A 14633-nucleotide genomic window follows, 5' to 3' on the forward strand; every position below is an offset into this window, starting at 1 on the left:
CATTTTAATTCTCTTATCAACATGGTGAAGTGCATCGGCTTGCCTTGTGCAAATGATTTTTTATTGATAACAACATTGGCATATACACTGATCAAAACAGGACGATGCAAAAAAAGAGCCTATAGTGCAATTAAACGACTGCTTTGAACAAATGTCATTTTAAACATAGCAGTCAGGCTACTGCTTCTTTGTTTTGAGCCAAAGAAAAAAGTATTTTTTTTTTTTTTAATAAAATAATTGCGTTAATCGCGCGATAAAATTTTTAGCGCCGTTAAATTTGGTTTGCGTTATCGCCGTTAATAACGCGTTTAACTGACAGCTCTAATAATTGCACAAGGGTTTTCTAATCATCAATTATTCTTTTAACACGATTAGCTTAACAATGTACCATTAAAACAGAGGAGTGATGGTTGCTGGAAATGGGCCTCTGTACACCTATGTAGATACTCCATAAGAAAATCAGCAGTTTCCAGCTAGAATAGTAATTCACCACATTCACAATGTCTAGACTGTATTTCTGATTCATTTATTGTTATCTTCACTGAAAAATATAGTGCTTTTCCTTTTCTGTCTTTATTTCTAAGTGACCCCAAACTTTTGAACGGTATGCATATACACACATACACACATGTATGTTTGTGTGTGTGATTACTAATATTATTATTTTCCAGATATCAGAATATTTAGAGGATGTCAGCATTACTTGTGAAGAAGATCTGTCAGTGGAGAACGAGACAACGGATTTCAAATTTCAGTGGCACTTCGGAGTTGACACAGAGGTAAGATTGACCTTCTGAACTTACTTACTCTTCCACCCTTCCTACACGATAAGTTGGCAGACAAAATAAATTAAGGTTGGAGAAATAAATTGTTATCATGCATGAGGGCTTTACCCCAAGAATGATCTGTGCCGCTTTTCAACTCCTCATTTGCCTAAGACACCAACTTGAACTGGACTGGTTAGGGTTTGGGTTATGCTTTGCTTCTTTAAGAGTAGATTGTGAGGCATATTCAATATTATATCTTACTATAAGTCTACAAGATATAGTTTCTAAGCTACCATGGCTATATTTTTGACTTGGATATGCAACATAATAAATACAGAATAGATGGTTATATTGTTATGGGGAAGTCCAGCGAGTGGACCCAAATGGGGGGCAGGGATGAGGTAGTGACTGTTAGGTGTGAAACAAGGATCTAGCGATGATTGTCTGGAGAACCAGGGTTGAAATACTGTGAACTGATGAAGATTACCGGCAGGTGTGTAGAACGCGGGAGATTAATGAATGATGAGACTGTCCCCCACTAGGTGGCACAATGGGACGGCGTGACACATATATATCACCATGTGCTGATATGTTTGAAAGGAAAATGTTTGCAGAGTCATACTGATGGATTTCTAGGTTACAATGGGCCCTATTTTAACAGTCTGAAACGTTAGTTACGTATTGTAACTCTAGATTCTATGAGTATAGGCGCAGCCTTTTAAGGCTATCACTATTGGGTTTTCCCTTGGCGCGAGCCGTAGCACTGAAAAATGTGTAACCCCCGCGCCGGCGGGCGTTCTGCTCCCAATAAACAGCTTTTCTTCAGCTATTTAAAGGTCAATGAGGCCGACCACTTAAAAGACTGCGCCTATACTCATATAATCTAGAGTTACAATACTAACATTCGATGTCATATAGGCTTCGCCTTTTAAGGCTATCGCTATTGGGTTAAAGGGCGAAGCACGATGTAGTCTATGCCTCATTGGTCCCGAACAGTACCAGAAACACAGCTACATACGTCATGCGTCTAACGGCACGTGATCAACGAGCAGCTCTAATGTGTGTGATAAGACATAAGAGCTCTCAGCATGAATATTTGACTCCACCTCAGAGACGTGCGGTGAGGTCCGTGGCTGGTGAGGCACTGACTTTTTCAGAGTCAGATTTACAAATATATGAACCCAATTGCTATATAGTAGAAAAGACGATTTCTCGTAGCACAGCCAGACAGCCAGTCTTTTCGGCGGTTCAACTGTTTGAAAAGACCGCGTTACTTTCTGTCCCGTTGTTTGAAGCAACCCGTTAAGCTCCGGCATTCGTCTTCCTCCATCATTTATTACCTCTTTTTTTGATTGAAAGTCCAGTTTTGAGAAATTTCTGAGCTTGGCTATTGAATCATTATCTTCCATGTTTGCAGTCAGAAAAGTTTATTTTTAAATAAACAAACTGATGTAGTGCATTTGACTGCTTAAAAAAGAAGTTAACGGAAGCATCCTGTAAGAGCTCCCTTCTACGCCCCCTTCAGTGAGGCAGAGGAATGAAATGAGGCAGCCAGTACGCAGTGGCGGCTGGTGGAATTTATTTGAGGGGGGGCTGAACGTTTGCATTCCAAACCCCTGTAGGGGGGTCTGAGGGCATCCTCCCCCACAAGATTTGTTTGTGATTTTCACAAACAACCACACAAACTTTTGTGTGTGGTTGTTGAAGACACATTTAAGGCATGATACCAACATAGGTTTGCAGAGGACTATATACAGTGTGTACACTGAATAGGTTTGCAAAGGACTATATACAATATGAACACTGAAGGCCTGAAGCAACCATAGGTTTGCAGAGAACTATATACAGTATGTACACTGAATAGGTTTACAGAGGACTATATACAATATGCACACTGAAGGTCTGATGCCACCATGTTTGCAGAGAACTATATACAGTATGTGTACTAGGGATGGGCGTGAGAAATCGATTACTCGAGTACTCCTCGTTACAAATGAACTCGGTTGGTGGACAGGCAAACTCGAGTTTGCATATACACACACAAACAAAGTTTTCTGAAGCAAATGTATCAATCACAAAGCAAATGAAATGTATCCATTTCTGTGTGGCGCGTTCCTTGCCGTGTGCAAGCACGCCAGAATTCAAAAAGTTAAGAGATGGCGGTTAAAGCAAAGCGCAGCGAAGAATTGAAATACTTTAAAGAAATAGGAGATCAAGGTGAAATGTAAAATATGCCAAGCGAAATTGAGCTACCAGAAAGTACTATGCGGCAACATATGCTCCTGAAAACTGAGTTCTATGCTCCTGAAAACTGAGTTCGGGAAAGCAGACCCGGAGCAACGAAGTGTGTCTGCTATTTTCACCAACCCAAGACGCAGCTGTAATCCCAGGCGTGTAGAGAAGATCACAACGCTGAGTATTTCCATAGTCCATTCGCTGCCGTTTTATTTGCAGCTTTAAATTATTTCAATGGTTAGGCTACTTGTTTCGTTTTTTTTTTTTTTTTAACTGTTACAGGCCTTGGTTCGACGTGATTTAAATTGTGAGACGCATATTTATTTTTGTAAGGAAAATGTGTTTTGAACGTTTGCAAAAATAAATAATGAATAACTGACTGTTTTGATGGAGAATAAGCATTACATGTTTGGTTGGTAATATTGCCGTTCATCATCAGGCCTATTCCTGCTGCAGATGCGTTGCATTCCAAAAATAGATTTGATTAAACGAGTACTCGATTGATCCTCGAGGAATTCCTTCGATCACTCGAGTTTGGAATTTACTACTCGTGCCCATCCCTAATGTGTACACTGAAGAATAGCTTTGCAGAGGACTATATACAATATGCACAATGAAGGCCTGGTCCCACCATAGGTTTGCAGAGAACTATATACAGTACACTTGAAAGGGGTGGGGGGAGGTTGTAAGGGTCTGCAACCAGTGTCCATCTCAAGAGAAATACACATAGGCTAGTGGAATAAATATAAGTTGCTTACCTCTAGCATTGCTAGCTTCACACAGCTGTTCATATGCACTCTTGCTCGCTTGTGTTTTTTTTATCCGTTCTGACAGATGTTTCAGGTCTGTCAACCCTGTCTATGTCCACGAACTATCACACGCACTTGTTTTAAAAAGTATACAAGGAAAGCAAAAAATTGCATTGGCATACCCACAGCTAGTTAGCCAAGCCTGAACCATACTCTGGAAAAACTTCTCTTGTAGGCTCTATCCTTTTCTCTTGCTTGTTGGCTTACGTTCACTTCTGGCTTTTCTGCTCCGAGTTCTTTTACTTGCAATTTTTCTGCAAATGTTCTTCTTTCGAAGGGATTCATAAGCAAAGATGAATTTGGGGCTAGCTGAACTCACAGGGAAACAGTGGTAGCAATACTCAAAGTCGCGATCTTGCTGATCTCTGAGGTAATGGCAAATCCGCGGTTACGCGCAGTGGACGGTGCACTGCGCTTGGGGCTATATCTTGAGCGCCCCAAAGCCATACAATTCGACGACGCCGATTGGCGAAATTATGTACTTTTCTGCCTAGCAACGGGGGAACCATTGGCTAATAATTCAGGCATGTGGGGCTGAGCGAAATGCGCCCCACGGTAGGGTTGGGCAATCGTCTACAAGCTTCCATCGTCCGATAGCGCCCCCTAGCGATCGCCGATAGTCGATACTATCGGGGGGGGCATCTTTATAATAATTTTATAATATTAATTATTCATAATAATTTATCACTTTGAAAAAAATCACGTTTTTATTTTTCGAATTTTTTCTTAAAAACGAATACGATGGTCTTCCCCTTGGACCAGCGTGAGCCTCCGCTGATTTAAGTTTTGATGCGTCGGCGCCGGCGGCGCTGTCATGATGACACACGCTGATGACACACAGCTCGTAGCTGTGTTCGAAATCGTTCCCTATCACGGATATAGTGCACTATATAGGGTGCTCGCTATTTTGTAGTGTTGTTCGAATTCTCACTGGTTAATTTCATGCCCTATATGCACTTAAAATACCCAAAATGTGAGTGTACATATGATGTTCCCTACGTGGTGTTACTCCCATATACCACAATGCAATGCAGTCGTGTTTTTCCGGAGGAGAAGAAGAAGCTCAATAACCGCAAGCGGCGAAAACGACTACATTTAATGATGGAGTCTCAGAAGGGTGGCTGGCGTCTCCCTTAGGGATAGGGTGAGAAGCTCAGCCATCCGTGAGGAACTCGGATTAGAGCCGCTGCTCCTTTACTTAGAAAGGAGTCAGCTGAGGTGGTTCGGGCATCTGGTAAGGATGCCCACTGGGCGCCTTCCTTGGGAGGTGTTTCAGGCACGTCCAGTGGGGAGACGACCTCGGGGAAGACCCAGGACTAGGTGGAGAGATTATATCTCAACACTGGCCTGGGAACGCCTCGGGATCCCCCCGTCAGAGCTGGTCAATGTGGCCCGGGAAAGGGAAGTCTGGGGCCCCCTGCTTGAGCTGCTCCCCCTGCGACCCGACCCCGGATAAGCGGATGAGGATGAGGATGAGGAAGAGGGGTCTCCGGCTTTCGTTTAGAAATATCAACAATTTATTTGGGACTTAACAAGAAAATGAAACATTCAAAATTAATAAGAAAAACCTTGTTCAAGGAAATGTCACATTCAACATCAATACAACCTCCAGCTTTCCTCTAGAGTGCCCGGTTTGTTTACACAATCTGGGCGCATCTGTCTGCGTCACACAAATACCCGGCGCATTTACTGACGCAAATGACGTAGAAATGTTCAGCGTAGTGTCCGAATTCTCGTTTGTTCGTTCCCTATGTAGTGCACTATATCATGAACACTATAGGGAATAGTGAGTGAGTGAATAGGGAACGATTTCGAACACAGCTCATGTACCACAGCTGTGACCCGGAAATGGTGCAGCGGGGTGTGATTAGGGCTGCAGGATATATCGGCTACGTACGATATATCGATATTATTTCGAAGGGGATACAAGATTTGACAATATCGTTTACATCAATGTATGCGTTAAAATGGTCAGTTTCCGCCTCAAGCGTCTGTGTTTGCCTTGGAGACTGTGAGCGCGACCCCTCCCCCTCCCACTCCGTCCTTCCGAACATGCCGTGTGCAAAGACGCCACATTCCCGCCCCCGCCGCCCCCACACAACACAACAAACATGGAGGATTCCGGTAAAGAAAACAAGACTGCGGCGGGAGACGAAATTGTTTCGAAGAGGAGAAAAAACGGCTCCATAATATGGAAATAGTTCGGGTTTAAAAAAACAGATGAGCAGCAGCTGCCGGTCATCTGTAGAGAGTGTAGCGAAACCGTTGGGGTTAAAAGTGGAAGCACGACAAATCTGTTCCACCAATTACAGCAGCGGCACAAAGTTCAGTATGAGGAATGCGTAAAAGTCCGTGGCTGTGCTGCTGCATCACCGGCCGCGACAGTTTGTGTGTCGGGGGCGCCCACTGGTGATGCCCTTAATTTATTAATTAAAATATACGAAACAAGCGAAATTAAACCAAACAAGTTCCAAAAATGGAATCGAGAAGGGAGGGGGCGGGGGATTAAAGTTAGGGTGCACTGAAACCCGCAGGACAATGCGACGAAGCCAATGCTCTCCACCAGGCCCGCGGCCCGGTACCGGTCCGCGGGACATTCCTAACCGGGCCGTAGGTTAACAAGGCTACGACATGACTAGAAAAACTAAAAAAAACTTTTTTTCTTTTTTTTTAAATTCATGCAAAATGCATGCACACTTAATAAACTCAATTTACCTCGCAATACTGTCACTCTTTTACATGCCATAAGTCTATATGCAGTTGTTATATTGCATATAACATGTTTGCATTTTTGGCAAGGTCTTAACTTATTTTCTTTAGCATAACTGTCTGTCTGTCCCGTCCTCAACACGTATTGGCTTCAGCGGCTGCGCGCGCAGCCTAAGCTCACTTCACTTGTTCAGTTCAACAGTAGTGTCACACTATGAGCTCAGCTCAACCTGACACTCCAGAGGGGAGAATGAGGACTGTCTTTAAACTGGCAGATAAAGTTGCTGCATTTAAAGCCAAGCTTGATTTGTGGGGACGACGAGTGGACAGGGGAGTATTCGATATGTTCCAAACATTAGTGGGGATTTTGGGAGAGACTGAGGCAGGGCCTATTCTCTCGCAGCTGGTGCGCGCTCACCTTGTTGCGCTTTCAAATGAATTCGAACGTTACTTCCCATCCTCCAAAGATCCACGGCAAACGAATGAGTGGATCCGCAACCCATTTGTCAATGTCCCGAATCACTTGTCAGTGCAGGAGGAAGATCAAAAGATCAAAATAGCTAATGATGGTGGTCTTAAAAGTGTGTTTGAGCAAACCTCTCTGGCGGGTTTTTGGATCAAAACCAAAGCGGAGTATCCCGAGATATCCGTAAAAGCGCTGAAAACGTTGTTATCATTTCCCACCACGTACCTATGCGAGGCCGGGTTTTCGGCAATGACATTTCAAAGACGCTAAGGGTGTCACTGTCTTCCATCACCCCCAGATGGAACCTTCTTGTTGCAGGGAAACAAGCACAGGGCTCCCACTGATTACAATTAATTGTAGCCTATTCTGTGGCCTCCCAAACGCGTGTTAAGTTCCCTTACTGACATTTTGCGTTGTGCATGTTTACACTTGTTAGATGTTACTTCAAGTTTAGTTCAATATATTTATGTTCAGGGTTGTTAATTTTTCACTTGTTCAAGTTCACATTCTTTTATAAGAGTTTGTTACCTTCACTGTTCATAAATAACTGGAACTAGTTATTTTAAATGAATGCATGCACACTATATGAAAATATCAACAAATTGGCAACCTCTGCGCAACATAACCCAACCCCCCCCCCGGCCCGCCCCGCCGGTCCGTGAAATTTTTTGGAGAATCAAACCGGTCCTTGGTGCTGAAAAGGTTGGGGTCCCCTGCTCTAAATGGTAGCTAATGTGTGTAACCTACAGCTTTATATTGTTTTGCACAGGTGATTATTTTGTTAAGAAGATGAAAAACTGTTCCCTTTTTTTTTTAACATGTTCATTCAATTCTGTTGAAAATAACGATATAAAATCACATGTTGAAGTCATGCTGACCTATGTTTTAATAAAAGTGCTTGCAACATCTCACATGTGGCTTTTGACTTAGAAAAAAAAAACATCTAACCCACTCTATAGAAAATATAGAGATATATATCGTATATCGCCATTCAGCCAAAAAATATCGGGATATCATATTTTGTTATTATTTTACATATTATTTTTTGTGATGTCATTTCGGCGTGCGAGCAGACCGGTAGGTTTCGAGCCCCTCCCCTCTCCTCTCGCAGCAGTGAGTGAATACGGCAGGTCAGCGCTACATAGTATGTTTTCCACCGGTGCCAGTTCATTTCAATTACAATTTGCGGTGCTTTTTAAGTTGAAAAAATAGCTACCACAGCGCTTTTAAAAAAAATAAATAAAAAAAAATAAAAAAAAAATTATTATTAAAATATAATTATCGCCTTTTTATCGGCTACTTGAGACGATCGACGATGGAATCCATCTATCGTCGATAGTCGATAGAATCGACTATCGGCCCATCCCTACCCCACGGAAGACATCTACTTCCCCAAAATAAACGTTGAACATCTAAGTGAAGTAAGATTTAATTATGGGGGATTCTAAAGATATTCTAAAGTAAATGCATTATTCGAATGCAATTAAAATAGATTAATTCTCAAAATGAGACGATTATTAAAAAATATATCTATAAATATATTTAAAAAAGAAAAGATGGCCGGTCGGCGGGAGGGTGGCGCTGTCACGTTAAAATTGTAGCGGGGGCGAAAATTGTACTGGCCGACGTCATCAGTTGTTGACAACTTGACAACTGATTTGATTGGGTTGTCCGTTGCCGGGCAGGTTTCAAAAAACATTCGGCTCATGTTTCCAAAGACGAAATAACATCATACAGATAACGGATCGCTAGATAACACTTGTTTTTACTTTATATTTGCATTGTATTGAATTGTTTGATCGAATTTAGCTAGTAAACTGAGTGTTTAAAGCAGATTTCAAAAACCTGTCTTGTCACGCTCAATGAAGGAGTGCAATGAACGAGCATGAAAGTTCGCGAATGTTCAAGAACCTTCCTACGTCATTCGACGCGATCGCCCGTTGCCAGGCAACAGACGATCGCGCCGTCTGTTGCCAGGCAGGTTTGGAATTTGTCAACAACTGATGACGTAGGCCGGTACAATTTTCGCCCCCGGTACAATTTTAACGTGACAGCGCCCCAGCGCCCTCTATAGGCGAGCCGCCACTGCCAGTACGGCTGCCTCATTTCATGCTTTTTCAGCGCGGTTTTATGTCAGATCAGCATATTTAGTCTTGCTGCAAGACTGAATATGTTATACACATGCATCAAATACATTAACTAGTTTAAGTAAAGTGCGATCATACAATAGAAGTGTCTACAAACATTACATTGGTGACAACGGTGAAATAGCAAACTGGGTTGAGCGCATGCGCTCTGAGGGATTTCTCAATTCTCGGTGAGGCAGCACTGCTCGCTGCCTCAGCCGGCCTCAGCTCGCGTATCTCTCAGCGATTTTGATAATAAAAATGATTTAAATTATTGGAATCGTACATTAATTACATTTAGACCACAGATCAGTCGACAAATACCAATATATAATATTTATCATAATTCGTTTTTTCTTTTCATGATGACAGGTGAGGCACTGCCTCACCTGCCTCCCCTAACTGCACGTCACTGCTCCACCTCACATTGTGTTAATATGCGAGGGGAATAGTCACACAATCACACTCACTCTAACAAAGCACCTAGTACTGAGTGTTTCATAGAGAGGCGCGACAATGTCTCTTAGGTAAAACTTAATAAAAGAGCATGGGGAAGCCCAGGAGGCTGCTGTGCAGACATCCTCCATAGGCATCCCTCTTTGCAGAGCGACAGAGGACGATGTTCCTCTGGTCGAGTGAGCTCTGATAGTCTCAGGCGGCTCTACCCCCGCTGACACATAAGCCTGTGTGATAGCTTCACACAGCCAATGTGACAACGGTTGTTTCGTCAGGGGGAGGCCCTGGGAATGTTCTCTGTAATGCACAAATAACTGTTGAGATTTGCGCAGAGCCTCCGTGCTCTTCACATAACAGGCAAGCGCGCGTATGGGACACAAGAGATGGGCTGTTGCTTCCTCCTCAGATTGATGAGGAGGGAGAGAGAAACCATTGAGTGTTCTTACTCTCGATCTGAACGAGTTAGTAATACTCTTTGGTGTAAAAGCCGGGTTCGGGCGTAATATGGCCGAACTGCCGTCTCCTTGTATTCTAAGACAAGAAGGGGCTACAGAGAGTGCAGACAGGTCGCTCACTCTCTTAGCTGATGTCAGGGCCAGCAGCAAAGCTGTCTTGGCTGACCCAAACTTGAGGGGCACCCGGTCAAGAGGCTCAAATGGGGCTTTAACCAGTGTGCGCAGCACCAGTGTTAAATCCCATTGTGGATTGAGAGAGCGCGTCACGGGTCTCTCTCTCCTCACATCTTTTCGGAAGCGCTTCATTAAGGGGTGACTAAAAACATTTTCATCCCCGAAGCCTTCGTGGCATGATGAAACAGCAGCCGCGTACGTTTTAACCGTGCTAAAAGCCAGCCCTCTTCCAATCAGTGTCTGGAGGAAAGAGAGGACACGCGACAAAGGGCAGGAGATGGGATCACAACCCCTCTCCGTGCACCATTTCTGGAAAGCCGCCCATTTAGCCGAGTAACACGCTCGGGTGGAGTCAGCTCTGGCACCCTGGATGGTCCGTACAAGAGGCCGAGACCCTCTAGGCGCTCGCGTTCAGCGGCCAGGCCCACAAGCGCTGGCCGATCTCTGGGTAATCTATGATTGCTCCCCCTGCCTGTGAGAGAGCGTCTCTCCGCCAAGGGAGTTCCCTCGGTGGCCCCGAGAGCAGACGCTGGAGGCAGGGAAACCACGGTGCACTCGTGCGTTGCGGTGCTATGAGAGTCATAGACAGCCGCTCCTCTTGGACTCGGTCCAAGACTTGGGGAATCAGAGGGACGGGTGGGAAAGCGTACAGGAGTGTGTTCGGCCAAGGTCTGTGAGCGAACGCATCCACCCTGAGTGGTGGATTGTCCTTCGCGCTGAGAGAGAACCACAGCTCACACTGTGTGTTCTCCCGCGTGGCGAATAAGTCGACCTCCGCCTTCCCAAACTCGCTCCATATCTGATTGATCAGATCGTGGTGCAGAGTCCAGTCTCCTGGTTGGGGACCCCCCCTCGACATTATGTCTGCCCCTCTGTTCAGGACACCGGGGATGTATGCTGCTCTGATGGAGAGCAAGTGTGTGTGCGCCCAGCATAACAGCTATGCTCAGCAGCTGTGCCGAGCGCACGCCCCCTTGGCAATTTATATATGCTGCTGTCACCTTGTTGTCCGTGATAATCATTACGTGTTGATTCGTTAACATTGGGGCAAAGTGTTGGATCACTTTCAACACAGTGAGGAGCTCCAATGCGTTTATATGCATGGTCACGGGGGGCGGCCAAACGCTGCACACTACGTGGGCACCCCTCTCGTGAGAGTTCGGGGATCGCCCCAGTGGGTCAAATCGGAGCCCACTGATAGGGGAATGGTCACTTTGCGCCGTTGCGCTGTTGGCGCACCGGGTCAATGCGCAGGCGAGAAAACCATCTCTGCAGATGCCTCATGTGAAGCAGCCCAAGTGGCACCACCGTGGGAGCGGCTGACATCATGCCCAGCAGCCTCATGACAGAGAGGGCTGTCACGACGCTGCCCGGGGAACAGCGGCGTAGGAGAGACCACAGTGCCTCCATCCTCTGCTGTTAGAGCCGTGCTCTCATCACAGCTCTCCATTCGGAGAGGGGAAGCCGGAGGAGACGCCCCCTCCTCACCGCGGTCGGAGTCGTCCGACGCCGAGTTTGCAAGGAGGGAGAGGGCATCGTCGAGCGGGACAGTAAAGTCGTCGGCACCTTCAGCGATGATGGCGGTAGTGTCGGCTCTGCGCTGTCGGTAGTCCACCGGCAGCGCCTAACAATGCTGACACAGGCAGAGCGGCGAGAGCTCCAAGAGGGCATGTTCATGCCCCAGGCAGCCCTCGCACACTTCATGGCCGTCATGAGGCAAGATGTAACCCGTGTTACACATCTTGCAGATGCGGATCGTCTTGGAGTCCATGGTATCCATCTAGTTTTGCTACAGGATCGTCCTGAAGAAAATGGGAGCAGAACGTCCGCGGGCGCCCGCTTGTATCTTTTATTTCAAATTTTTCAGTGCTACGGCTCGCGCCTAGGGAAAACCAAATAGCGATAGCCTTAAAAGGCGAAGCCTATACGACATAGAACGCAAGTGAGAAGCGCCAAGCGCAAGTAGCTTTGTGGGCGGTTCAATGGCGATGTCGCTATTTTACAGGCGCAAAAATTACTCTTGCGCCAGGCGCAAAACTAAAAAGGGTTGGTCTGAAGTAGCCTAATTACCCGTAGGTGTGGTTTGGGCGTAACGTGCAATAAACCAATGAGAGTGTCAGCTCCCATCCCCTTTCAGAGCCATGAGCGCATTTGAATCTGACGTGTTGATATTTTGACAGCGTCTGCAGTCTCTGATGAGACAGATGCACATGCATTTCAAACTTCAAATGGCTCAGTTTATGACCAAATAATATGGCCTAATTCACACATGGAAAAAGGTTTTCTTCCACAACTTCAGAAATACTGAGTACAAGAAGGGTTTTACACCAACCAGTAGGGATGTGACGAGATCTCGTGCCATGAGATCTCGCGAGATTAAACTCAACAATATTATCCGTCGCGTTAAAAATCGGTCACGCGAGATTTGTGATTTATCCAAACTTCTATTTGTCGCCTGTGGGGGCAGTAATGTGCCTTTCCTACATCTAGCCTGCCAGAACCTAAAGAAGGAGAAGGAAAAGAAGAGGAGGAGAAGGAGGGGAATCAGGGGAAGCATCGAAAGCAGCCATAAGCTTTGTTCGAAATCGTTCCCTATCACGGATATAGTGTACTATTTAGGGTGCTCGCCATTTTGTAGTGGTGTTCAAATTCTCAGTGGTTAATTTCATGCACTATATAGTGCACTTAAAATACCCAAAATTTGAGTGTACATACGATGTAGCCTACATGTTACTCCCGTATACCACAATGCAATGCGGTCGTGTTTTTCCGGAGGAGAAGAAGAGGCTGAATAACCGCGAAAACGAATACCTTTAATCAAAGTACATTTTGGGTACTTTGATTTGGTTTTGCACATAATATTGTTTGCAATTGAAAAAAAGAGAATTATTTAATTTAATTTATTTTAATTTAACTTTTTTAAATTTTAGTTTTAGTTTCAATTTCATGCATGTAAAGAATTATAATAAAACATTTCAAAATGCATGCGCGACTTGGTTAAATAAAAGTCTGTTGGTCCAGTCATATAATTTGTCATTGTAGTTTTCTTAAAATCTCGTCTCGTCTCGTTCTCGTGAACCCAATAGCGTGTCTCATCTCGTCTCGTGAGCTGAGTGTCGTCACACCCCTACCAACCAGGAATTTGGCTTGGTGAATAAGGTGCATACATTAAGACAATAACAATGAACAATGAACAAACAGTGATATATATATCACCCTAACCCTAACACAATATAAACAAGCAGGGACATAAGTGATCAATTAAAAATAGGGTAAAATAGAATAAAATAGAATAAATTAAAAACTAAAGTAAAAGATACTTAAAAATGTATGAGAATTTACAAATTGGTGATGGGTATGAGAGGGGAAAGAACACAGCCTTGGGGGGATCCGGTGCTGATGGTCTGGGATTCAGATAAATGTTTCCCCAGCTTCACACGCTGCTTCCTGTCAGACAGGAAGTCTGTGAGCCACCTGCAGGTGGAATCGGGCACGTGGAGCTGGGAGAGCCTGGCCTGAAGCAGAGCTGGGAGGATCGTATTAAAGGCAGAGCTGAAGTCCACAAACAGGATTCTGGCATATGTTCCTGGGGAGTCCAGATGCTGGAGGGTGTAGTGCAGAGCCATGTTTACTGCATCGTCTACAGACCTGTTGGCTCTGTAGGCGAACTGCAGGGGGTCCAGGAGTGGGACGGTTATGGCTTTCAGGTGGGGCAGCACAAGGCGCTCAAATGACTTCATGACCACAGAGGTCAGGGCGATGGGTCTGTAGTCATTGAGTCCTGTGGTCCTTGGTTTTTTGGGGACGGGGATGATGGTCGAGGTTTTGAAGCAGGCTGGCACGTGACAGGTCTCCAGCGAGGAGTTGAAGATGTCCGTGAACACTGGAGACAGCTGGTCGGCGCAGTGCTTCAGGGTGGATGGAGAGACAGAGTCTGGGCCGGCTGCTTTGCGGGGGTTCTGACTCTTAAAGAGCCTGTGGACGTCCCACTCCTGCAGGCAGAGAGTCGTCACTGTGGTGGGGGAGGTGGGGGAAACAGAGGATTGAAGGTGTGGATGTCCTGTAGAGCTGGTGGTGGAGGAGTCAGTGGGATGAGGCTGCAAGAAGGTGTCGTGGGGTATGGTGTCAGGTCTGTCCCTTTGTCTATCAAAGCGACAGTTGAACACATTTAGCTCATTTGCAAGGCGAAGGTTGTTGATGTAGGGGGGGTTGGTTTATAGTTGGTGATCTGCTTGAGCCCCTTCCAAACAGATCCAGAATTTTTGGCTGAGAACTGATGTTGGAGCTTCTCAGAGTACTGACGTTTAGCTTCACGCACCTTCTTGCTAAACGCGTACTTTAACTCTATAAACCTTTCTCTGTCCCCACTCCTAAACGCCTCATCCTGCTGCAGCCGTAGCTTCCTGAGTTTTGCTGTGAACCAGGGTTTGTCGTTG

At 45.3% G+C, this 14633-nt stretch overlaps 1 protein-coding gene across 2 annotated transcripts in view; it reads left to right on the forward strand.

The window, feature by feature from the left end:
* Positions 1 to 14633, forward strand: part of helz2a (helicase with zinc finger 2a) — a 57626-nt gene that overhangs the window by 17944 nt on the left and 25049 nt on the right. For both annotated transcript variants that reach the window (XM_030339756.1, XM_030339842.1), the window contains exon 4: positions 672 to 779. In XM_030339756.1, the coding sequence (XP_030195616.1) occupies positions 672 to 779 (108 nt within the window). The remainder of the gene's footprint in view (positions 1 to 671; positions 780 to 14633) is intronic.

The sequence above is a fragment of the Gadus morhua genome, chromosome 1 (genome assembly GCF_902167405.1).
Source record: "Gadus morhua chromosome 1, gadMor3.0, whole genome shotgun sequence".
NCBI lineage: Eukaryota > Metazoa > Chordata > Actinopteri > Gadiformes > Gadidae > Gadus > Gadus morhua.